Source organism: Hypomesus transpacificus, chromosome 19, assembly GCF_021917145.1.
Source record: "Hypomesus transpacificus isolate Combined female chromosome 19, fHypTra1, whole genome shotgun sequence".
NCBI classification, from domain to species: domain Eukaryota; kingdom Metazoa; phylum Chordata; class Actinopteri; order Osmeriformes; family Osmeridae; genus Hypomesus; species Hypomesus transpacificus.
In genome coordinates this window covers 5,837,033-5,861,272 of record NC_061078.1, presented here as the reverse complement: position 1 = coordinate 5,861,272, position 24,240 = coordinate 5,837,033, and the positions used below count along the sequence as shown (strand labels likewise).

Sequence of the window (24,240 nt, the reverse complement as noted above, 5' to 3'; positions counted from 1 at the left end):
TAGACAGACAGACATAGAGACAGACAGTAGGGTGGTAGACAGACAGACAGTAGGGTGCTAGACAGACAGACAGGCAGGCTTGCAGAGACAGACAGACAGACAGACAGACAGACAGACAGACAGACAGACAGACAGAGAGTGGGTTGGCGTGGGTCACCCAGCAGTCTGGCGATGTTGTAGAGCGCCTGCCCCCACAGGAACAGCATCCCGTCACGGCCCGAGTTGCTAGGGAAACGCTTCTGGCTCCCGTGCTTCTTCTGCTCCGCCTCCACAAAGTCAGCGGGAACGTGGTAGTACTTAGGGATCACCGCATGGCCTGCCGTCACACACACACACACACACTCAACACCAGGACTCTGCTGCTGCATCATGTGGAGGGATCACAGTCTAGCCCTAGCTAGAAAACTAGTGGACACGGCAAGTCCACACACACACCGCCAACACACACACACACACACACAAAGAGAGACCACGCAGCCAACCAAGACAGGAGCTGTGCCTTCTGTTCACTGAGAGTGAACCATTACCCAGAGCTACCCACTGGCTTCAGACAACACAGGCTGAGCAGACCTGGAGAGGTCACAAAGCAGCCTGGGAGTCCAGGCAGCTCCACACAGCTCTGTCATGACACAACTTTGCTGCCCAGGATGTGTAGGCGTCAGTGGAGCTGACACACAATGTGGGGATTGCTATTTTAAGAGTAATGAGAAAATAACAGTTGTCACCGTTCACCTGAGAAACGAGCTGTAAAGGAGCCTGATGTGACACCCTGAGTGCGTTTAAGGAGTACAGTGGGTAGTCAGGAAGTGGTTTGTCACTGGGAGTGTGTGTCTTTGTGTGGAGGAAAGTTTGTGTGTGTGTGTTTGTATAATTAACATGCATCAGATAAGGATGAGAGGAACTAACCCTCATGACTCTGGAAGACGATTGGCTCCAGCAGATCTTGATACTCCTTCACCTGGGCTTTATTTCCTCTGAACACACCTAGAGATCAAACACACACACACACACACACATCAACAGCACACACACACACGTCAAAGGAAAGATTGTAACAGCTATCTAAAAAAAATTGAGTAAAGGAGGTCAAAGCATTTTAATGATGTCATTTGCTGTATTATTGATGGGGGGGAGGACTTACCATCGATCATCATGTAGATGAAGAATATGGGAAACTCGCATTCAATCCCGTCAAAAAGCTGGAAGAGAAAAAAAGATTCGATTTTCATGAAGTCATCTCTGCCGGAAAAAAAAACTGCCTTGACAAGCCAATTATCTGCCTGCTTGCAAGTTGATCTAGCAGTTGATCTAGCTAATGTCTTTAGATCCCCAAATGTATTTTCCTTATTGTGTGCAATGAGTAGGCATTCTGTTAATATTCACTGTACGATGTCCAGTCATGTGAGGAATCACATAGTCCATATGTTATGTATAATGGAATGTCTCATCACAAATAGATTTTATGACTGTTAAGGCTGATATTCAATTCAAGGAGTTTAACTGATGTACATAACTCATCCAACCGGAAACTCTATTATACACTGTAATGTAACACACACACGCACACACACGCACACAAACACACCTCTGAACCCCTCCAATCAGAAACCATAAATCATCAGGGTTTGAAATGAGAAAAACAACCCACATGAGGAGATGTTTCGAAAGTGAAACGTATTCAATCCAATCATTCTATTGGGAATTGTTGTCATCTAGGGAGCTTGACAAATCCAGGTGAATATGCTAATGTTTGATCTGTAGGTCTCTAGGTGTGAACACCACATACAGCCTGTTCAGATATTGATCACGAGTGGTCCTCTCTCATCACACACTTGATCAGGGATGTGTAACCTCCGTTAACTATTTCTATAATGCACGCACGCACACACACACACACACTCACACACTCACACAGACACACACACACAAGGAGGTGTCTTCATTAGAGGATGTTATATCTCAACGTGGATAGATGAACACTGACTGAATGAACCGAGGGTTATTCTCCAACCTCAAATTGCTATACTGGAAGAATCACTAGGTCTGGTTCGTCCACCCACAACGACCCGATGTTCCTCTCAGGTTAACCTGAGGCCAAACTGTGTTAGTCTCTGTATAATAATGGCTCTCTCTAAACCCTCCTGAAAATGTAATTAAGATCTAGCTATCTCTGTCCCCCGATCTCTGCCGTCCATAATCTCCATGGCAATGAGAGATAAGAGAGAGATTACAGTTTAATGAAATAAAGGCAGTTAATTGGAATGGTCACACCATCTCTCCCTGAGCTGCAGTTATGGGTTTATATGGCGGAAAGTCAGAGCCCAAATCACAGCTTTCACATCATTCAGCAGTCAGCATCAGTATGGGTCATTATTTTTAGCTGTTCATATGTTTCACTTTACTTCATCAAGGTTTCATACAAGTGATAGCTTCACTATCAAACCCAGCGTAGAGTAAATGCAGCAAACCGTGTACTGTTGCTGTTAGCACAGCATGGGTCTGTGTGTGTGTGTGTGTGTGTGTGTGTGTGTGTGTGTGTGTGTGTGTGTGTGTGTGGAGGACTAGCATTGTTTATGGAGTGTGAAAGTGCACAGGGTTATGGTCTGCCTCAGTGGAGATAAGGCCCAAAATGTTGTTCTTGAGAGGTGTTGAGGTGGAGAGAGAGAGAGAGACAAAGAGAGAGACAGAGAGGGAGAGAGAGACAGAGAGACAGAGAGAGACAGAGAGAGAGAGAGATAGAGAGAGAGACAGAGAGAGAGAGAGAGAGAGAGAGATAGAGAGAGAGACAGAGAGAGAGAGAGAGAGAGAGAGAGAGAGAGAGAGATCCCAAGAGACCTATGCCTCAGCTGCCCCATAGATAAAGGTAAAGCTGGTCATCATTCGCCAGCTTGCTCTCTCTCTCTCTTTATTTTTTTCTCTCTGTCTCTCTCTCTGTCTTTAACAGGTGTAGAAAATAGAAAAAAAACTGTAAAGAACTATGTTCCTAAACGGTGTAAACCTGAAATCAATACTCTCTTGTGTGAAACTGTGTCTGTCTATTGTAGCTGGGTGAAGTATGACGGAAGGAGAAGGAAGAGCGTTCCTGTCTGCTGGTCCTGGATCAGGCATCTAGGCTAGCCTCACAGTGCCATATTCAAGGACTGGGGACAGCTAACTGGGCTTGAATTTGTGTGTAGAAGCCATGATAAACATATCTTTAAATGCAGTCTATTTTGACAAAAACATGTCAGAAAGGCAGGCAGGGGGATGTTACCCAACTGCATGTGTAATACTAAGTAATGTAACACGGCTTACTGAATGTCAAAAAAGACCAGGAATTATTCATCATTTGAAGCTCCCACGTCTTCATACCTCTTACTAGAGGGGAGCTACATTTGAACTGCGGACGTAGCGCCTTATTTTCGGATGATGCATGTTTAAGTGAGCGGCTCTGCTTATCTCTCTATGTTACCTGACGGTGCAAAACCACCCTCTGCATCTCCCTTTCCTTCTCTACATCCAGCACCACTGCATGCACCCTCCTTGCTCTCCAACCCCACCTCTTCGCCCCTCCACCTCTATGTCCATCCCTCATCTCGTCCTCTCTGCCTGTGTCACTCCGGTCACCCTGTCTTTCATTCCTTCTACAGTACAGCGCTCTACTTGCTCTCTGTCCATCGGTCCCTCTCTCTATCCCCATCTCTTCTCCTCTCTTTCTCTCCCCCCCCCCTCTCTCCATCCCCTCCCTCTGTCTCTCCCAGCTCCTTCATTCTGAGGGAGGTCAATCTGAATGAGCAGACTAATGCTGTGGTTTGCCCTGTGTTAAGTAGCTGTGCCCTGCTCCGCAGTCGCTCTCTGAATGCTGCTCTCTGAAAGTGAATAAGCCTTCGGAGGGGAGGAGATGAAGGGTGGGGGAGGAGGCACCTTTTAATGTCACACTCCTCTTGAGGCAAGGAGGGGGGATTAGGAGAAGGGAGGGCAATAGTTCAGGCAGAGGAACGAGGACGCGTGTCAAACTCATCCTACCCATAATCCACCTAGGCTGCCTTTTCGAAACCATGGACCAATCACATCCCTTGTCTCGTCTCTAAATGCACCCGACACAGATGAGGTGAAGGAGTCTGGGGGCTACATGCCAGGTCCCTGCCTGGCCCTGGAAGTCATAACAGACATGTTCAGACATGTTCAGACGGATCGGACAGATTCTCCAATGAACAGGGACTACCTATTCGCCTTGACTCAATCAGGGTTCAAGTACCAGGTGTTTAGATGCCGTCTAATGCCCAAGCTAAGCTACTGTACCATGCCATTCAAGTGACTAGTGGGCTCATACCAGTCAGACCAGTAAAGGAGGGGAGGACAGACGCCAGGACAGGGCCGGACTAGGAGGGGAGACGTCCTACCTTCATCTCAGCCGGTTTGTAGTACCTCCGGTTCTTGTCCTCGTTGGAGGTGCGGTAGCCGTCGCGCAGGAAGCGCTTGAAGCCGTACTTGCCCCGCAGCTTGCGGACCACTTTGTCCAGCGTCTGGCTGTAGAGGGCATCGTCGTCCACGGCGAAGGCCGGGTAGCTGATGCAGGGCAGGAGGGCTGCGTCTGTGTTCTGGTAGGGGTCAGGGGTCAGGGGAGGGATGGGGAGAGGCCGTTGGATGTGACGCTGCACACATACGGCTTGACATCGTGCCTCTGTCTGTTTGACATGGTGTTACAGAGGGGGACGTAGGAATTCTATGAACTTCCGGAAAGAGTGGGCACAGGAGAGGTGAAGGGAGCGAGGCAGGGGCAGTAGAGTTTATGACGTGATTAAGAGAACCACTCACAGCCCTAATGGACACTTCTCTTTTTGTTCAAATGGCTGACAGTCAATAACATATTCGACTACTGAGACGTCTACATCGTTGACAGGTGCCATGCCCCCCCACCCTCCCCCACCACTTCTTCCAACTTTCCCCCATCCCCACCTCTCACTACCATTACAGTCTAGTGGTCTGAACGACACTTACACTAAATGACTCAACTCAAAACTTGTACACTATTGACAAGCAGTGATTTGTCTTTTGCGACACTCTTTAAAACCGTGTGTGTTGGACAAAAGGTTTGGCAGGTGTGTGTGTGTGTGTGTGTGTGTGTGTGTGTAGACTCACGTGGGACCTGGACTCTCGTGGGAGGAGGGAACACAGGGTCTGTCTGTTCCTGTTGTGGGCATCCAGGTCCACAAAGATCACAGACCAGGAACAGCCCTGCAGGAGACACGCGGCCTTAGAACCTTCTGGATGGACTTCTGATCGTGGCGTAAAAGCCTGGTCTGTCTGGGTGTGTTTGTGTGTCAGTGTCTGTGTGTCAGTGTATGTAAGTGTGTGTGTGTGTTTGTATTGCTGCTGAGCCTCATGACTGGTGCCAGGCCCAGGCTGGCATTGTTGAACGCTCCTGGCAGCGCCCAGCGTGGCATGATCCTGGCCTGTCACACGCCAGCTGTCTGTGCCATCTCCACATCCTGCCACTTCAGGACGCAAAATGCAAAACACCCATGACGTCCCCAAACACATATAGGACACACATACACACACTCACGCACACAATCACACACACACTTATCCGCACTTACCATACCACATACACGGAACAACTACCATCCATCTCTATCATCCTCTGATCCTTTGATCATGTTTAAATAGTCGGACCACTCTGAAAAACAGAGATGTGCGCTCTCTGAAAGCCTGCACTCTCACACCTCCACAGATCAAACTGCTGCCACAGAACAGTAAACACAGAGAGACCCCGCCAGCTCTTACACAACCCAAACATCAGGCCACATCCAGGCTGCTGTTCTAGGTAGCAGCCTGAAAAGCACTGCTGGTGGGTTTCTGAGCACAGTGTGGGAGGACTTCAGCCATGAAGAGTCATCCAATCACAACGACACAGGCTATTATCGGTTAGCTTGTCTCTCTATCCATCCACAACGCACTCACCATTCTCTATCTCACGTACTCTCTCTCTCTCACACACACACACACACACACACACACACACACACACACACACACACACACACACACACACACACACACACACAGCCAGGCACTCTCTGTCACACATGTGCCCCATCCAATTTATCTCTCGCTCTCACTCCTACACACATGCAAACACACAACTCACACACCAACGCATTTCCCTCACACACACGCACACACCAGCCCACTCTTTAACACAAACACCTAACACACATGCCCCCCAGCTAATGTTTCCTCTTCCTCTCTTTGCTTCTCTCCGACACACACACACACACACCTGTCCACTGCCCCCTCACAGAAGATATCATTTTTCCCAAAGTCATTTGGGGAAACTGATGAGACTGCTACCGTTAGATGAACAGACCTCAGGCTTCAATTTGTCAACAAGACTAACAGGAAGGCTGATTTTAACTCTGACACCCTAAGCTCTTTCTAATGCAGGTGCCATGTATTATGGATGAATAGACCAGGTCCACATCTAAACGAGGCCTACCCACAGCTTTCAGCCTTTGGAGGGTGGATCAACAGTCCTTCCTGTGTGTTTCTGCCGACTGCAGTGGCTTGTGGGATGAGAGTGATTGTGACAGCAGGGTGGCCCTCGCAGAGACCTGTGAGCTCATCTGACAACCAGGCTGGATACGGCAACTACTCCCAACTTGGAGAATCTTCCAGAACAGACTCAGCCATGAGTCAGAGGAGCCACACTCACGCAGTGCTGACAGGGGGGTTAAATCAAGTGCACGGGTCTAGATAGAGGCCTGTCTTGGGAGGCAGAGTCTGAGGGGAAATCAGGGCTGATACAGATCATTAATAACCTGGGTGACAGTTCACAGCTCTCCCATTTCCACTGAGAGACACAGGGCAGCCCCAGACACACACACGCTAATGTGAGACACCTCAAAACACATCAGCAACAAAACTACCCCACAACAAGCAAGCTCCTCATATACTGAAAGCAACTCCCCACCACATCCATAGCCAGGGATGTTCAACTCTTATTTGGTGAGAAACCTTCTCCAGGAGAATATACAGTAGCCAGTATTCAATGCCAGCAGAATTCTCCACGACTCATCATAATAGCATGGATACACATACCTACACACATGACAGACCGGTCGAGGCTTTTATCTTGTGTGGTGGTATTGTTTTTGGAAAAGTATCTTGTCATGCAGATGAACGGAGAGAAACCATCGTGTTGGCGGGAGAATAAAACATCTAAGTGGAAGTCTTCACTTTTCCAATCCATTAGCAGGCGTAATGAATGTTCCCTCCTGGCTTTTCATCCCCCGACAACCAAACGAAAACAAATGAATCCTGCTAATGGTGGATTCCAGATTGAAGCAAGGTATCTGTGAAATGGGATCTCCAGAAAACTACCAGGGAGGCTAATGCATAGTCACGTCCTCAGAAAACGACACAACCAAACTCAGTCAAGAGACTGATGAAGGCACTCAAATATAAACCATAGCAACACAATACTGCACAACAAGTCATCTGGATTGCAGTACCTACTGGTGCACTCTATATCTTTAGAAGTCATTAAAGTAAGGATCTGCACCAGCCATAATCAGCTGAAGAATTATGTTCTAATAGCACATTAGACATTACATATTTTAATATAAATCAAGTCTCACTATGCGTACTTGAGTACCAAGTACTCTTTTGTAGAAGAACTTCATAAGTGCAAAAACTTAAGAGTCCTTAAGCTTTTCTCCTGGGTAGGAGAGGGTTAGGGTTTTTAATCAATTCAGAAAACGTTCTTTTTCTTTATTTAACAAACGTTGTTTAGGATGGTGCAGACATGATGCAGAATGTCCTGTTAGGAAAGGTTGATATCTACCTGGTTTCCAAAGAGGTTAAATCCATTGATGGCTTCCAGTGCAGCTTTGGCCATTCCCACAGAACTGAAAGAGACATCAAATAGACCAATATGAGAATGATATGATGGTCATAACCCAGGATCAGTTAGAGACACCATTTAAATACAAATGTCAGCACAAACCGAGAAACGAGCACGCTAAAATTGTCATTATTCCATCAACGGCTCAAAACTGTTCATATAAAAAATTATGGCATGTCACACGTAACGTATGATACATATTTAAAGCGGTAGTTTTATGACCGTCATGATTGCTGACAACACATTTATGATGCATTTGGCCAGGTATATAAGACCTGTAATACAGGAGCTGCTGGGAGCAGACCTCTCCAGAATGAGAGGTTTCAGTCTATATAATAGCTTTCTATTGTGGCCACCAGAACGCCTTTCTCACTGGGAGGGCTGTGTTCTCTGCATGCATCTGTTCCATTACGTTTCTCCTACTCTTCTTAGTATTGCAGCTCCGTGTGGGAATCCTGGTCACGGAGGCAAGATAATGCTGATATCAAAACCAGTTTGAAACCATGTGATCGATGACTGAAGGGGGGGATTCTGAAAAGCTTCCAACCACCACTAGCTACCAGTCCTGCACAATACACAGGAATGATCTCAATCAGACGACATGGAGTTCTGTGAAGGCCTATTGATTTTCAGAGTACGTCTGCCTGGACAGACTACTACAAGCTGTCAGCCTCTCTGCTTGTGGGAAGAAAAAGATGTGGAAACAGTAAGAAAGAGAATGATGAAATAGAAACAATCCTGAGGTTGATGCAAATAGGTCAAAAACGAGAAGTTGTTGTTGCAAATGTGTCTGTCTCCAGTTTCAAATGAGAAAAAAACAATGGTGTTCCGAAATTTCTGTTGCATAAATGCAACACCATAAGGAAACTGAGTACTGTTTCATAATAGCAGCCATTTTTCATTTCACAGGGCTTGTTTGTCCACAGTATATCCCTGCCTTCCATCTGACACCAAGCCACATTAAGTCAAAACTACCCATTATGGGGCATGAAGTTTATGTCACATCTGTTTCCTCAATGCTAGTGTGCATAGATCTGCATGATTCTGCATTTAGATAAATACAAATATGACATGTTAAGCATGAATCCTTCCCACACAATCATTCTTTAACAGTACTCATATAATATGCATAGTATTTTTTTTCCATTCTTAATCAGAACACAAAATTACAAGGTCATGGTTTCTGAGCTATGCCTGACCCCAGACGTGCATAATATGAGGTAAATAATTGTTTTTGCTGTACAGATGTACGTTTACTCTAATTGTATCACTGATGTCGACGGTTTGGGTGGATCTCTGACAGCAGGCCTGGTTACTTCAGGGAAAACAACATTTTCTTAAGATAAGGTTTGGAGGAAATGGAAAATCATTATCAAGATATTGAAGAAGAAACAACAGAACAGTCTGTACAAGTGACAAGCTCTGCACTGGCACGCCAAACAGAATGGTGTGTATGTGAGAGGGAAAGAGATGGAGAAAGAACCATGAAGAGAAGGAAGGAGAGACATCATCCTAACCTGGAATGCAGCTCTGTGCTCCCATTGTTGTACTTGCTGCCCCTCTCCCACATCCCAAAGTCAGGCATCCTGTAAGCCCGCTCCACACAAAACACCAGGTTCTGGATGAAAGACACCTAAACACACACACACACACAGGGGAAGTTACAATACAGACATGGTATAGCACTAAAAGAGTTTAGCAAATCCATTCAGACAGACATATCTTGACACAGTAATGGACGTAGCTAGTTCTGGCATGGCACTCAGACTGCCTGTCATGTCATCAGCTGACGTCACTCACAATCACTGCAGGTGTGTTGACTGACGGTCTAGGCCTTCTACTTTCAGGGATATAAATACTGTAGGCATTCACAGCCCCCGATACACATTCTCACACGTCATGCTTTGCTACGTACCTGCACATTGTGCCATTTGCGCCACCCTCCACAATCCACAACTCCTCCATCATGTATTCTGTATCGTTACTGCACAACGTGGTAATGCACTGAAAGGCAGCTCTTGTGTGTGACTCACTCATTATTTGTGAACTGTATTTTAATCTGTCAGTCTCCAGCTATTGTCTGCATCTTTCTGCGTTCCCAACCGTCTCTGGAGGAGGGGATCCCTCACTGAACTGCTCCTTATTCCATCTTTCTCTCTGAGTTAAATCGTTGTTCTTTTTCTCCTTGTCTTCTTGGGGGGTTTAGATTGGTTATCGATGCTGAGCAGTGGCTCTCTGTGAAGACTTTTGACTTTACTTCCAAAAAGCGCAATCCACTAAGTTGGATTTGATTCCCTCTCCAACAGAGGATTTTTATCCAATACTCCCAGCCTTGTTATTGTATGTATGAGTGCTATGCTAGCTGCTCCAAGGCATGGAGTTTTCCCCAGATAGAATCACTCCGCCAAAGAGAAATCCTGCCATATTTCCATTGCAAGAAATGCTTGAATCAATATGTGAGGGTCTTGATAGAACTTAGTAAACCCCGTGTTAACACCGGCCCCCTCTCTCTGAACACATAAACACAAGTTCTTACACGTCTGCTCTCATTTGTTTAAGACAGACGTGAATAACTTCCATGGCAACCGTATTAGACGACTGCATATGAAAATGAAAAGAAGACTTGTCAAAACGATGCCAATAAAGAGTCCTTGACAGAGACAGAATTGAGACGAGAGGGTATAGCATGTGACAAATGAGGTTTTTAATCTGAAAGCACGGAGAGAGAGAGAGAAGGCCCTAAAGCAGGTTCATGCGAGACAGAAAGTCCAGGCAGTCCAGAGCCTGCAACAACTCGGTCTCTTCTTTCCCAATGAAGAGCTTAATGTGCACACAGCTGTGGAGTATCTTAATAGTATCTTAATGAATGTTACTGCCTAGAAGCAATGCAGCTATCTATCTTCCTCCACGCTTGTCTCACTGCTCCTGTCTATCATCCCTCATGCCCACACACTTGCATGCACACATTAAGATACACACACACACTAGCACACACTAGCACACATTCCGGAGAGAAAAAGACTGCCTCTTTTCATTACATAATGTATTTCAGAGCAAAATGCACTGTACATTTCTGGGGAAATTAATCAGGTCAACCATTTATTTCGCAGAAAGCATTAGATGAACACTGTAAAAACATAAAGTTGCAGAGTTTGAACTGAGCAATAGCACTAATGGAATCCACTTTGATTTCGCTCCTGTTTGTTTTGATGGTGATTAATACAGGAGAATATTGAATGCTTGCCTTTTTCCCGTTGATGCAGGATAATAGTGTTAGGCAGTGCCAATAAGCACTGTTTAAACATGCAAATGAAGTCTGCAACGCAAATAGGACTGGACCCATAACAGCTACATCCCCAATTTGTTTGCCTTTGGGAGAGAGGGGGTAATGCTATTGGGGGAGGGGGTGGAGGTTCCTTTATGCAAACAAAGTGAGTGTGGACTGTAATTGCGCTGTGGCATAATGTAATAAAACAGCTCCACGTTTGAAGATAAGCCCAACAACTCTGTATAAACAAAAGCTTTCCTGTCCAAAGGCAACGATTTTACACACATAAGCACATTGCGCGCACACACGCACTCAGGGCGCCTGTGAGTAAAGCTTTTAATGAACAGACTATAAAGTAAAAGTCTGAATTCATTTAGTTCAAATGCTCCCAATAGCCCTTTTTTAAAGCTGGCATGACTAGACGACGGTGTATCAGTGTTGCAGTGGCCGGATTCCTGAGTGCGGAGTGAAAGGCCACTGGGTGATGAGCTGTGCCTACCTCGTCAGTGTTGTAGATGATCTGAAGTCCAGAGCAGATCATCTCAACCATATAGAGCAGGAACAGAGACACAGCATCAATCTGAGACAGAGAGAGAGAGAGAGAGAGAGAGAGAGAGAGAGAGAGAGAGAGAGAGAGAGAGACAGAGAGACAGAGAGACAGAGAGACAGAGAGACAGAGAGACAGAGAGACAGAGAGACAGAGAGACAGAGAGACAGAGAGAGAGCACACATAAGCTGGTAGGGGAGAACCTATAACAGAACATCTGAGCACCATCCGGTATGGGGAGGCCTTTGTAAATATTCACTATTGATCTGCAAGACATAACTGATGGGTTTCTGTATACACTGTGAATTTGTCAATGGTATATTGATGAATTCATGAAGGCACTTTGTACACAATTCATCATCAGATTGCCATGAAGATCCGGACCATGTCTAAGATGGAGTGCAGTACAGATGGAGCCCCTATGAAGTCTCTATGAGAGGGATTTCAGAGGATGAATGCAGAGGGTGAAGGACGGGCAGGGGGAGGGAGGGTGGGTGGGGCACCTGGAGATGACTGTAGTCAGAGTAGCTGTGGACCTCGTCTCCTGTGTGGACGTTGAACACTGAGTGGAGGCACTTGGAGGGGCTGGGATCCTGCTTGAACTGCTCCACCTGTGAGCGTGAGGGACAGAAGAAACAGGGAGGAATCAGGGGGGGGAAACAGGGGAGAAACAGGGAGGAATCAGGGGGGAAACAGGGGAGAAACAGAGAGGAATCAGGGGGGGAAACGGGAGAAACAGGGAGGAATCAGGGAGGAAACAGGGGAGAAACAGGGGGGAATCAGGGGGGGAAACGGGAGAAACAGGGAGGAATCAGGGGGGGGAAACAGGGGAGAAACAGGGAGGAATCAGGGGGGGAAACAGGGGAAAAACAGGGAGGAATCAGGGGGGGGAAACAGGGGAGAAACAGAGAGGAATCAGGGGGGGAAACGGGAGAAACAGGGAGGAATCAGGGAGGAAACGGGAGAAACAGGGGGGAATCAGGGGAGAAACAGTGAGGAATCAGGGGGGGGAAACAGGGGAGAAACAGAGAGGAATCAGGGGGGGAAACGGGAGAAACAGGGGAGAAACAGGGGGGAAACAGGGGAGAAACAGGGAGGAATCAGGGAGGAAAAAGGGGAGAAACAGGGAGGAATCAGGGTGAAACAAGGAGGAAACAAGGGGGGAAAGGGGTGGAAACAGGGAGGAAAGAATCGAAAGTAGATAGTGGAACACAAAGTAGACAGAAGGGAGACATTGAATCAATAAAAAAGACAAATTGAAGACAGGGAAGTGACAGTATAAAGACAGAGGGAGACATGGGTTAGGGTAGGGAGCATGGGGTAGAGGTGTGTGTATTTTTGAGAGTAGAATGGTAGGTAGGTAAGTAGGTAGGTAGGTAATGTTGAAGAGAAAGAGAGAGTAAGGGCAAAGAAAAGGTGAATCAGCCCATGAAAGATGTATACCCCCTCAACACAGAGCAGGCAGCTGTTTCATTATTAATCCTCTCCTTACAAAGGTAAGTGAGGAGAAAACTGGCATGGAGCATGGATACTCCACAGGGCTCTCGATCTGTTTCTCTCTCTGTCTCTTTTTTATGTACACGCACGCAAACACACACGTACACACACGTACGCACACACACAAACACACACACATAGCATCACCAGGACCATAAACCCAATTTAAAACTGCCACAGGTATCTCTACATATTTCAGTCAAACACAATCGCATGTCTTCTTGAGATATGGTGCATTAGACGATCCTTGTGTCATAAACAGTAGGAGACCTAGTCGGTGTACAGACTCTCACACCCAGGTCCCTTCAACCAATGGCAGGTTGAGTTTCATGTGAATCATAGGATCCTTGGTCACACACGCCAATAACTGTGTCAATGTTTGAGGCTGCACTGACCGCAATCCAATCACTGAATACCACTCTCCTTCCGGCACGTTGATTTATAACACAAGTGATATAAAAAGGTGGCCCATTTAGCATATTTCATCATTCATCTCTCCTTTCCCTCTCAATGTGTTTTTCTTTCATCGCCTCTCCAACTCTCTCTCCCGCTCTCTTATTCCTTCTCTTTCCACCCATCTCTCTTTCTTTTTTGCATCGGTTGTTTTCTCTCTCTTTCCCCTTATCTCTCTATCTCCCCCCGTTCCTCTCTCTATAGCCATGTCACAGGGCACAACCCCCTTCCCAGACCTACTGTACAGTGTGGTACCCCAAGCTGACACAGCTGCACAATGTGTCTGCTCTGAGAGATGGACCACACCCAGTAGGTACCCAGTCCAGACACAGCACCCACGACAGGGTTGGAGAGCCACAATCCAATTGGTGTCGGTACAAACAAAAATGAGAAGCAAAGCCACTTGAACACGTACAGCTGCTGATCCTCACGGCTTCTGGAACGTCATGGAGGTGGTGTGGAATGACGCTCATGCGACGAGGCGCTGTTAGCGCTCTCTCAGACCCCACGAGACTCGCGTCTCGGTCCGAAGGGCGTCACAAACCCAACGGCGATGCTGCGTCGAAATGAACACAGGTTTTTCGAACGAGTCCCTATCGTCCCGTCTGGTCTCACAGTCGCTGGGAGCTCCTGTTTATTTCAAGGGTTCTGGTCTCCTTTTCAGGCCGCATCTCCGGGGTTAAGTTGAGGGAGACAGTGAGCGCTACTGTATTAGCCTCGCGGTCCCCCTCTACCTCAGGTCCATTAAAAACGCCATGTTCTCCGGGAGCGGGAGAGACAGGCCATTAATGAGCGCTGCACTGTGTAATTAACTGTATAAACGCTGCATTATTATTAAGACACGGAAAAGCTTTCCTCTAAATTAGGTCGTCAAGGTCAGGGGTAAATGAAACAGAACAATTTCAAAGGCAAACGAGATCTGCAATTACAGGCTGCAGCGTAAAATACAAATGCAGCGGCTTCAGAACACGTTTTATTTGTTCTCCAATGTCGATGCTTTGGAACTACAATAGCATGCATGTCTTTTGTACATTCTACTGTGGTCTACACAACTGCCAGATAGAGGGGCCATTATTCAGCAGACAACGAATTTGATGAATTGAAGGATCGTGGCAGTTTACGATCCTAATGCCAGAACAACCTTATTACGCTAAGCACATAAGGCTGCTCTCAGGAACACCACACCAGATGTCCCTGGGGCCTTTGATGTTGTGTTCAACCTAGCCAGGTCCCTGGCAGACCTTCATACAAGAGGTTAGAGAGGCTAGAACCTCCATTCTCCTCCGTGGTTTTGATTCTAGAAGTTTCCAGACTCACCTTGTCGGCTTGCCTCATGTAGCAGTAGAGGATCCCTCTCATGCACTTGATGGCCGAGTGCTCCAGCTCGTGGGTTCGGCCCATGTCGTCATCGATACGCCTGCACACAGCAACACAGGGGAAAGGACGGTGAGAGTTCAAATGGTCCAAACTAGCAATGAGAATGTCTCACCTGGAAACAATTCTATGGATATGACATTCATTTGACTTTTAGTGATGCACTCGTTTTTGGATTATGCTTGTACGACTCATAGCGCCTGCGGTACTGCATACCTGGATATTTACAGTGTGTGGAACACTGAGTTAAGGAGGATTGGCTTCAATTACATAAGTAGAAGCTGCATCCTTCACTAATGACCGTATTCAAACAGAGAGCATACACAAGGACACCGCAGGTCCACTCTGATGTACCATCAAAGGGGTATTTGAAAAAGGATTCAAAGGGTTCTATCATTATGGAACATGAACAGAGAGTGCATCATTTCCATGAATTATAACAGCATTATTATGATAGCCTCTGGACACCAGAAGATGAAATGATGAGACTTTTAAAAACAACAGCACTAGCATTTACAGTATGTTGTCACACAATGTCTTTTCTAGCAATGCCTTGTGTCACGTCCCCGGCCTGATCCTGGCCAGAATTTCGGTTTGCTCTTTTATCCTCAGGCGTTGGCTTCAGGCTCTGGTTCTTCTGCCCACGTTCTCCATCCCTCCTGTGTAATGGTCACTTCTGCAGCTCATTCCCTCATCAGCACCACAGTATTTCAACCCCGGCTTTCCGGTCACTCAGCACCAGTACATCGCTTCAACTAGACGCGTTATTGTGGGCTCCTGACTTACCGTCCGTCATTGCACTGCACCCAGAGTAATCGTGCTTTTGTCTCTGCCGGTGCCAGACCCGTGCCACACCCTTCTGGCCTGTCTGTCTGCCTGCCTGCCAACCCCTGCCTGCCCCCCACGGCTCTGCCCCGTTCCCCTAGTCCTTCTCAATAAATCCGTCAGTCGAACTTTGTGTTTCGAGTCATGCATTTGGGTCCACCAGCCAGTTGGTCAAACCATAACACCGTGGTTACCTTGGCTACAGTAACCTGGCTACTTTTCTTCCGTCGTTCCTTTCTTCCCTCCATCTGAGCACCTCACTCATCCCACTTATCCATCCACTCACTGGTTTAACTGCCTTTCATCCATCAATCCATCCACCCATCAATACCCGGGATCATCCATCCCCTTGATCATCCATCCAGCTCCTGCAGTACCACCCTCCCAGCCAGTGGGCCACCCAGTTTCTCCCCTCTCACTGGCTCTATACTCGTGGTAAGTATAAGTAAGTAATGTCCTCGGCCGAAGCTGTCCGATTGGAATCATCTTAATTAAATCCGTGTGACAATGCTAATGGCAAGGGGCCGTGACTGATGAACAGGCCCCGCTGGTCATCTCACTTGTGCTATTTTTAGTCCAGCTCTTCTCCTCTGGGAAACCGCTCCACAAGCATGACTCTGTGGCTTTAGTGGTGGGGAAGAAAAAAACACTCCTGACTTTCAAGGTCTAACAAGAAAGGGTGAGGTCCACCTTGGAGGAGTGGATCCCCAGGCAGGGTGATTTGGAGATTTTCAAGATCTCTCCTTGAACCCAGAATGCCCCCCGCCCCGTGTTTAATGTGAAGGACGGAGAAATGAGAAAAGAAGAAGTGACCTGCTTTACATTCCCAGGAAGAACGGACCTACAGAGTCTGTTAGTACAGGAGTAGAAAGAGAAGGCGAGACATGAGAGGGGGGAAGTATGAAACGGTGACTGTAAATGGACAGAACCTTTCAGGGTGCGTGAAGGGTTCCATCAGTTGACGTTAAGGTGTGGAACACAGTGGTTCTAAAACTGGGGCGGCCACCATTTTGGGTCAGACCTTTGAGATTTTCAGAAGGACGATTCCATTTGAATGCAGAGGGGTTTCATTGTTGATCATTTCCAAAGGATGACTTGACTCGAACAGTTAGAGAAACACAGGTGTGACAGTGTGTTGTTACCTGTAAGCCAGAGCCAGAGCCCAGGCACTGGCAGCACAGTAGAGAGAGTCCCGGACCTTGGCCTCCTTGCAGCTGGAGCAGGTCTTGATGGGGAACAGACCAGTGGTGGGGCTCTGGAAGTTCAGGATGGTGCACTTGACTGCATGGACACCATGTTAGGTAACATGTGTCGTGTTAGGGGCGGAGGGAGGGAAAGACAGAGAGGTCGCACGTCAGTCTCAGAAGAACACGGCATGAAAGCTCCACTTGGAACCAGTGAGACACAAACCCTTTTTTATAAAACACAACTAGGAACTATTTCATGATCTGAAATTTAGATGAGTCATAACGTAATGATGAAATGTTGTCTGTCTTTCGGGATCTATTAAGACAACGTGGATTGAAGCTCCTATTCTTTGCCAACCAGTTTGCTATTGTGCTGTCAGTTAGCTGCTCATGTTTTAGGTGAACACCAACACAAGACAATGGAATCAGATGAAGAGGTCGGATGCACAGCTGAAAGACAGGAAATCCCTTGGGCTTCAACACAATCACCAGACTGTGAACAAGGTGACGAGCGGCAGTTCGCAAATAAAAACAATACAGAGAAAGCCCTTTGCTCCAGCATCAAATTAAATCTGATAATTAGTGAATGTGTTGGCGAAAATAGCAGGAATTAAATAATTATCTTGTTAACATATATTGAACGAGGACCTTAAAGTAGCAATGGTATCATGTTCTGTTGTGACAGGGAAAATGTTTCCAATTCACACCGAAAAAAATGTAGCTTATCGTGCATTCAAAAACACGCACACAAACACGTGCAAACACTTCTCTCCAGAGGTCTTCACATGGATGACTAATCTGTCTGAACTGACCACTTCATTTTTCATCAGCACATTATGCCAGCACCAGTGAAGGGAACATCCATTCTGCTCCATCGTTTGTTACAGTGAGAAGTTGGGCCAACTCAGAAAGGCAAAGTCGGCAAGGTTGTGTTACAGAAGATGGGGAAACTTAAACAGAATATTAATAAACCTCTCAGAGGCCTTGCCTCTGGGATTCCCTACTGCCCCTGAGGCTACTGGGAGACAGAAAGGAACGTATTAAGTTCCGACTTCTGACTAGAAAGCACTGGGCACTTTTGTTGTTGTTGAATAACTGTCATTAAACAGAGCTGGTCCAAGCAATTGCTCTCCTGAAAGCATGTTTCTTTGAAGAGTAGCCTAACTCAACAGTTTGTCGTCACACATCATCAGGGTTGAGAGTTGTCAATTCCTTTCTCTTCAAGGGAAAAAGTTCCAAAATGCAGTATTGTTATAGGGAAATAACAACACACACTGAGGCCTTGGCTATCTGCGCAGCTGAGCCAAGAAGAGGCTTGGCTGATTGAAAAAGTGAAAGATGCTATGCCTCTACTCTCCTTCACTCTAAACAACAAAACACATTACGGAACACACACACACACACAAACACACAACCCTCTGGATGCTAATCAAGTGATGTTAGAGTTGGTCCCTTATCATCCATCAAGCTAATGTTCCACTACATCAACAGCTAATGCCTCAGACATACACAGTCTGTTTCTCACAATGGACCATTTCTCTACACCGACAGGGAAGGGATAAGAGGAGACAGAGAGAGGGTTGAAGGGAGGGAAAGAAGAATAGAGAGGGGGGAAGTCCAAAGAGAGGGAACGGATGATGGATAAATACATGTATCTGAGAGGGAGAGAGAGAGAGAGAGAGAGAGAGAGAGAGAGAGAGAGAGAGAGAGAGAGAGAGGATAGAAAAAGAGAGAGAGAGAGGATAGAAAAAGAGAGAGAAAGAGGATAGAAAAAGAGAGAAAGAGAGAAAGAGAGGATAGAAAAAGAGAGAGAGACCTCTCATCAAACTTGTTTTCCCATTTCTTAATCTGTGGGAGCCAGGGGGACTGATAGCAGCCCTGAGACTCGTCTATAATCAAGTGAGAGAAATAACAGAGAACGGAGGCAGTGGCGCGTGGCCGCATTACCACATAAATAAGAAACCACAGAGACACACGGGAGATCCAGAAAATGAACTGCGAGGGACAGTTACGTTCATAATATCCTCATCTCAGGAATTCTTCAAGCATTGTTTGAAGGTTTGCATGCATCACAGGAGCTATGTAATACCCCCAATCTCTGCCCATCACTTTTCGGTAGAAAGGAGTAATAGAATCACCGACATCATTGGAATGGCCGTGTCATTTACACCTGAGGCAGAATTGTCTAGTCACTCTCAGGGTTGTGTGTTGGTGATAACAGCAGTCCATCTATTGTCCCCCAGCTCAAATGAAGCAACCGCATTTTGAGGCTGCAGCACCAAATTATGTAAGTTCATTTCCAGACTTCTATCCATTTTTAGACACTGTAAAGGGCTACACCTGCTGTTCCCTCTCTCCTCGCTGCTTTTTGTGAAAAGACGCTCAGTTAGAGAAACTTGTTTTAGCCGGTGGATACAGTATACATCAAACTGAGGTCAATGAACTGTTCTGTAGGCTGACACTAACTGAATTTCACAGTATGAGAAAAACAAGTTCCTCCTCTGTCTAACTGTGGAAAATAATGCAATTTGTGCTGTATCCACGCCCCCTCCTCGCTTTCCCCTGTCATCATCACAACAAACCAATGAGCTGTGACTGGGCTGTCTGCCAAACACGCGCTCACCTGTGGAAATAGCATCCGCCAGGCCACCGATACACTCATATTTAGCTGAGAGGAACAGAAAACCTTGAACATAATACTAGAACTATAATGTCTCCTGAAACAGCCATAAACCTTTTCCACCTGTAAACCCAACTCTAACAACCAACCCAAGTTGTTTCAAGTTGCAGTTCTTAAACTAGCAAACAATTGGATAGTAAATCTCTAATAGTAAATAGTAAAGCTCTCTCTTGGAAGTCGTTTTGGATAAAAGTGTCTGCTGAATGCATAAATGTAAATGTAAATCATCCAAATAAAATTTGTTTAAAGTAGGATTTAAGTTCTCATGAAGAAAATCGAGATATTGGTTTATTCACATAAGTAGAAGGTTAACAGGGAACCTACCAGCATTGTAGTAGCGGTCCAATCTCTCCCACAGAGGTTCGTCCTCTCGGTGGAGGACAGACAGCTTGAGGGGCTCATAGATGGAGCCTGGGAAGGAACACAAACACAGTTGCACAACATGCCAAGTTCACACGACACAGGTCATTCCTGTGTGTTTCGTAGGGAAACAAATGGATTAGAGCATGCCGTTTCAAATTCAAAAGCCACAACAAGTCATCTCACTGCAAATATCACCCCAAACCTCCAGCATCAATTGGCCTCAATCTCAGCAGCGTGCGATTTAGGGTATAATGGAACTATACATTTCCATTCTTTTTGGTCCTCTTCATAGCAGAGTTCCAGGGGAAACCCCATCTGTGGAGCCTCTCATCCAGACACACATTTAACTTCGGAGCGATTTACATTTTAATGGGATTGACCTCAAGGTCAATACCTCAGGTACAGAAAAATTCACATTTCGAGTCAAATTACCATAATTTTCATCAGGTTTTTAAGTAGTAGGGACAAAGCCAATCCCCTTTTTTAAGATGACTCAATAGTCCAATATGCAAATTACATGACTTCCTAATTTATATAGAATGGACCAATATGGAAAGACCTACACTATGTAGTTGGATGAAACTATAATAATGAAACCTTAGAGTCCATCAAATATTGGTTTAAATAATTCTATTGAAAAGACCGTGCTTTTTGGTGAAAAAAAAGGTTTTAATTTAAACTGAATTTTACTGTTTTAATAATGTTCAAGGCCAGAGCTGTATCTTTACAAACTAGCTTTCTTGAGGTCAAGACCAAGGACTGTATGTACTTCATAATTGTCCTACATTTTCTTTCTGTGCACTTTCAATGATTGCTTAATGTTCAGTGACCATGAACATATTCAGATGAAAATGCTGAAATGAGTTTCAGCACTTTAATTTAACCACACTTACCATATCTGATGAGTTTCCTTGGAGATCCAGATACCTCACACTGTGAGCTGGTCATTCTCAACAGGTGATGTAAAGGGCAAGCGTCTCAGCTAAATTAGATCAGATCTATGGCAATTCACAATGCAGTTAGTACAGACTTGCACAGCCTGAATTAAATGTTTGGGGTTACACACATGATCTAACATGCAACAAATTAAAACCCATTCCTCATTACAATGCAACTGGACATTTCCTGTTTTGATAGATGGATATGGATTACACTGAAATCAAAATTAAATTAAGATAAAAATGGGTGTCCATATTTACATAATTAAATACCACAGATTGTATGCAGAGGCAGATGGAATCATTAGAATTAAAGTTGAGACCATTTTGATCAGTCAAGGCCACATGTTTTAGGATGTTTGACCCACTTGCCTAGCCTACATCCATTTAGCATTTAAAACATGGCCAAGCTACAAGTTGGCCTGCAGCATCTAGATTGATGAAGCTGCACTGTATTCTGTAGACTGTAGTTATTGCCAAGAACAGCAAAAGACGAAGATAGTTTGGAGTCAATACCTAATGTCCAGGTCTTAAAATAGCACTTCAGTACTGCAAACGACTAACTCTGACCTTTATGCTTGTGACCACCGTTGCAGTGGTTTGACAAACAAAATAACACGGTTATATCGTAACTTTCATTTATATAACAGCAACAACCTGCGGAACATGTTACAACGTTTCGCAGTATCATGCATGAAAATGTGTCAAACCTGAACGTTTTGATCTGGCTTTAAATTCCAGGAGCTTCCAGCCGACATCTGCCAAGCTTGCCATGTTTACTATGAACTGTCAGAGCGACACTGCCGTAAACCAGGAAGACCCCGTTTGCAGTGACGTCACTCCCAATACCTTTTAGCGCCCTGATAAATATATTACACACAGAGAATAAGCCTGTCATGGCAGCCATTGTTAACTGCTGTAAAATATAACAAGTGGTTTTAATGAAATATTTTACATGCATCATAATACACTCCCTGAGAAAGCTAGTGACGTTCCACTCTGCCGTAAAGTGCACTGCAGTATTTCGGTTCGTGTTGTATGAACTGAACAGCTATGAGGATGTGGACGTTTTCTATAAATGTTTTGGCATTTACATTATATATATCAGGACCAAATTTTGCTAATGGTCTTCAAGATGTAACAACTGACCTATTTGGGTCGGAAAATTATGGCACCGTGGCTGCCTTTGGTGATTTTAACTCGGATAAACAAACAGACATATTCATCATCAGAGAACGTGAGTGTTGGTACATGTCTAAATGTTAGATGCATATTTAATTACGACTTCCTTGTTAATACTGCTATTTAACATCAACAACAACATCGTTGCTTGATAGAGGTTTGAGCTGTAGATCATTGTTAGCATTGTTATTTACCAGATGACAAAATACCATTAGCTTGTGCGTTTTTAAGAAGCCTGTGTGTCTTTCAGGGTCTGAATTGGTCATTTTTTTGGCCGATTTGAAAGTACCATACTTCAAGCCCAAAGTACATGTCAAAAAGGAAGATCTCCCAAGGTAAGTTAGATTCAAGGATTAGGTATTATACTAATCCTTACTATAATGTATAATAAAAATCTTGGGCTGTGGTTGTGTCTATAGTCTATCAGTTTGCTGATAGATCATACTCTGTCTGCCCTCCAGTGATGTCATAATCACCAGTGTGGTTCCTGGTGACTATGATGGAGACTCTCAGATGGATTTACTCCTCACCGCCCATCTTACATCCAAATCGCCCCTCGAGACCAGGGTCTTCATCTTTTGGGGAAACAACCAGACCCTGGGTAAACAGCCTAGTTCTGGACCACTTATCGTTTTCTGGACATGGTTTGAGACAATGTCAATATAATTGTATGCTGAATTTAGATTTATGAAGCCATGGACTACATTAACGAGTACTGCACAATTCAAGATCTTGAATACTGTTAGGAACCGATTTTGTCTCATGAGCATCAAAAGCTAAACTTGATCTTTCATAAATACATTATCTCTGTGTAGCAAATTCATCTGTTCTGGCCTTTTAGTGAAATATGGATATTTTCTCCTTCTCCACAGACACACATATGCGAGTTGAACTTAACACAACATTTGTGGATCAGCCTCTTGTCATGGAGTAAGTTATACACATGTAAACAGTCCACCTGCCATATTTAATACATTACCTCTATATTTCTTTTAATAATATACTCTTAAAACATATGTTCTTCTCTAAACAATACTTGTGCTGGTGTTACATAACATAATGTGAAATCATAACAATACATAACAACATGTTAATAGAAGCCAGCATCAGTGTTGTTAAAGTACATGAAGCAAAGCTAAATCAATACACATTTAATTAGTCTTTAGTTTCTTTTGTAACTGCTTTAATCCACTCCAATGAAATCCAAGTGTAACTTTACAGAGAAAACATGATCTGCACTTTCTACACTCTGCTTTGTGACACTCATTTGCTGATAGTCTGTTCAAATTGCCCCTTGCAGTTTCAATGGAGACATGATTCCAGACATCTTTGGAGTCACTGCTGACACCACTCAAGTCTGCGATCTTACTGGAAGGTGAGGGGGAGAGAGGGGGGAAGAGAGAGGGGGGAAGAGAGAGGGGGGAAGAGAGAGGGGGGAAGAGAGAGGGGGGGAAGACCTTCAGGTGAAGTGATAATAACAATCTTTATTCAAAACATGATCAAACAAATGCTTGATTTTGAGTTTCTTTCTTCAAAATCAGACTCAAATCCTGTTTTCATGTCCTCTCCTACACCAGGATCACGACATGCCAGAAAGCTCTGGCTTCACCTGTGAAGATGCGGGTCCCCCATTCCAATGCTTTCATCGACCTGAACAAAGATTTCACAGCTGGTGAGTCAGTCTTTGTAGTTGTAAATGTGGCCAACTGGGTGTTGGAATCTGAGGGAGTCTGTTGTTGAACTTTATCCTGGTAAAAGAAGACAAGTGTGCAATCCTGAGGATCCTCTACCCTCTCTGACATAAACCTCTTTAGAATACTGTGTGTCATTTTATATATTTTCCCTCCTTTTTGTAGTGTAAAGACCAAATCCTCAGCTGCAAACAGTAGTGCTGAAAAGTTCACACTGAGAGTCAAAACATGTTCAAGTTGACTAAGAGAGAGAGAAATTCCCATTTTCCTAACCACTGAATTAATTAATCGGTTTCTTTTCGTCGTACTGCCTCCCTTATTATTCACTGACATGCCTGCCACTAAGA

General features: G+C 45.1%; 2 protein-coding genes across 4 annotated transcripts in view; one reads left to right on the top strand and one right to left on the bottom strand.

Annotated features, from left to right (window-relative positions):
* phkb (phosphorylase kinase, beta) overlaps positions 1 to 21,819 on the bottom strand; it is a 42,373-nt gene extending 20,554 nt beyond the window's left edge. For 2 of the 3 annotated variants that reach the window (XM_047041259.1, XM_047041258.1), the window contains exons 1-13: positions 21,731 to 21,807; positions 20,044 to 20,130; positions 16,995 to 17,133; positions 14,971 to 15,070; positions 12,207 to 12,314; positions 11,656 to 11,736; positions 9,406 to 9,521; positions 7,829 to 7,892; positions 5,122 to 5,217; positions 4,383 to 4,580; positions 1,142 to 1,199; positions 907 to 984; positions 158 to 316 (exon numbers count right to left, since the gene is read on the bottom strand). In XM_047041259.1, the coding sequence (XP_046897215.1) occupies positions 158 to 316; positions 907 to 984; positions 1,142 to 1,199; positions 4,383 to 4,580; positions 5,122 to 5,217; positions 7,829 to 7,892; positions 9,406 to 9,521; positions 11,656 to 11,736; positions 12,207 to 12,314; positions 14,971 to 15,070; positions 16,995 to 17,133; positions 20,044 to 20,130; positions 21,731 to 21,794 (1,348 nt within the window). In that variant the 5' untranslated portion in view covers positions 21,795 to 21,807. Of the gene's footprint in view, positions 1 to 157; positions 317 to 906; positions 985 to 1,141; positions 1,200 to 4,382; positions 4,581 to 5,121; positions 5,218 to 7,828; positions 7,893 to 9,405; positions 9,522 to 11,655; positions 11,737 to 12,206; positions 12,315 to 14,970; positions 15,071 to 16,994; positions 17,134 to 20,043; positions 20,131 to 20,975; positions 21,081 to 21,730 lie in introns of all 3 variants that reach the window. The other variant, XM_047041260.1, reaches the window with a different exon arrangement.
* Positions 21,820 to 22,039: 220 nt separating this feature from the next.
* Positions 22,040 to 24,240, top strand: part of itfg1 (integrin alpha FG-GAP repeat containing 1) — a 9,393-nt gene continuing 7,192 nt past the window's right edge. The window contains exons 1-6 of the mRNA XM_047042344.1: positions 22,040 to 22,257; positions 22,453 to 22,537; positions 22,664 to 22,803; positions 23,075 to 23,132; positions 23,503 to 23,577; positions 23,780 to 23,874. Coding sequence (XP_046898300.1) covers positions 22,074 to 22,257; positions 22,453 to 22,537; positions 22,664 to 22,803; positions 23,075 to 23,132; positions 23,503 to 23,577; positions 23,780 to 23,874 — 637 coding nt within the window. The 5' untranslated portion in view covers positions 22,040 to 22,073. The remainder of the gene's footprint in view (positions 22,258 to 22,452; positions 22,538 to 22,663; positions 22,804 to 23,074; positions 23,133 to 23,502; positions 23,578 to 23,779; positions 23,875 to 24,240) is intronic.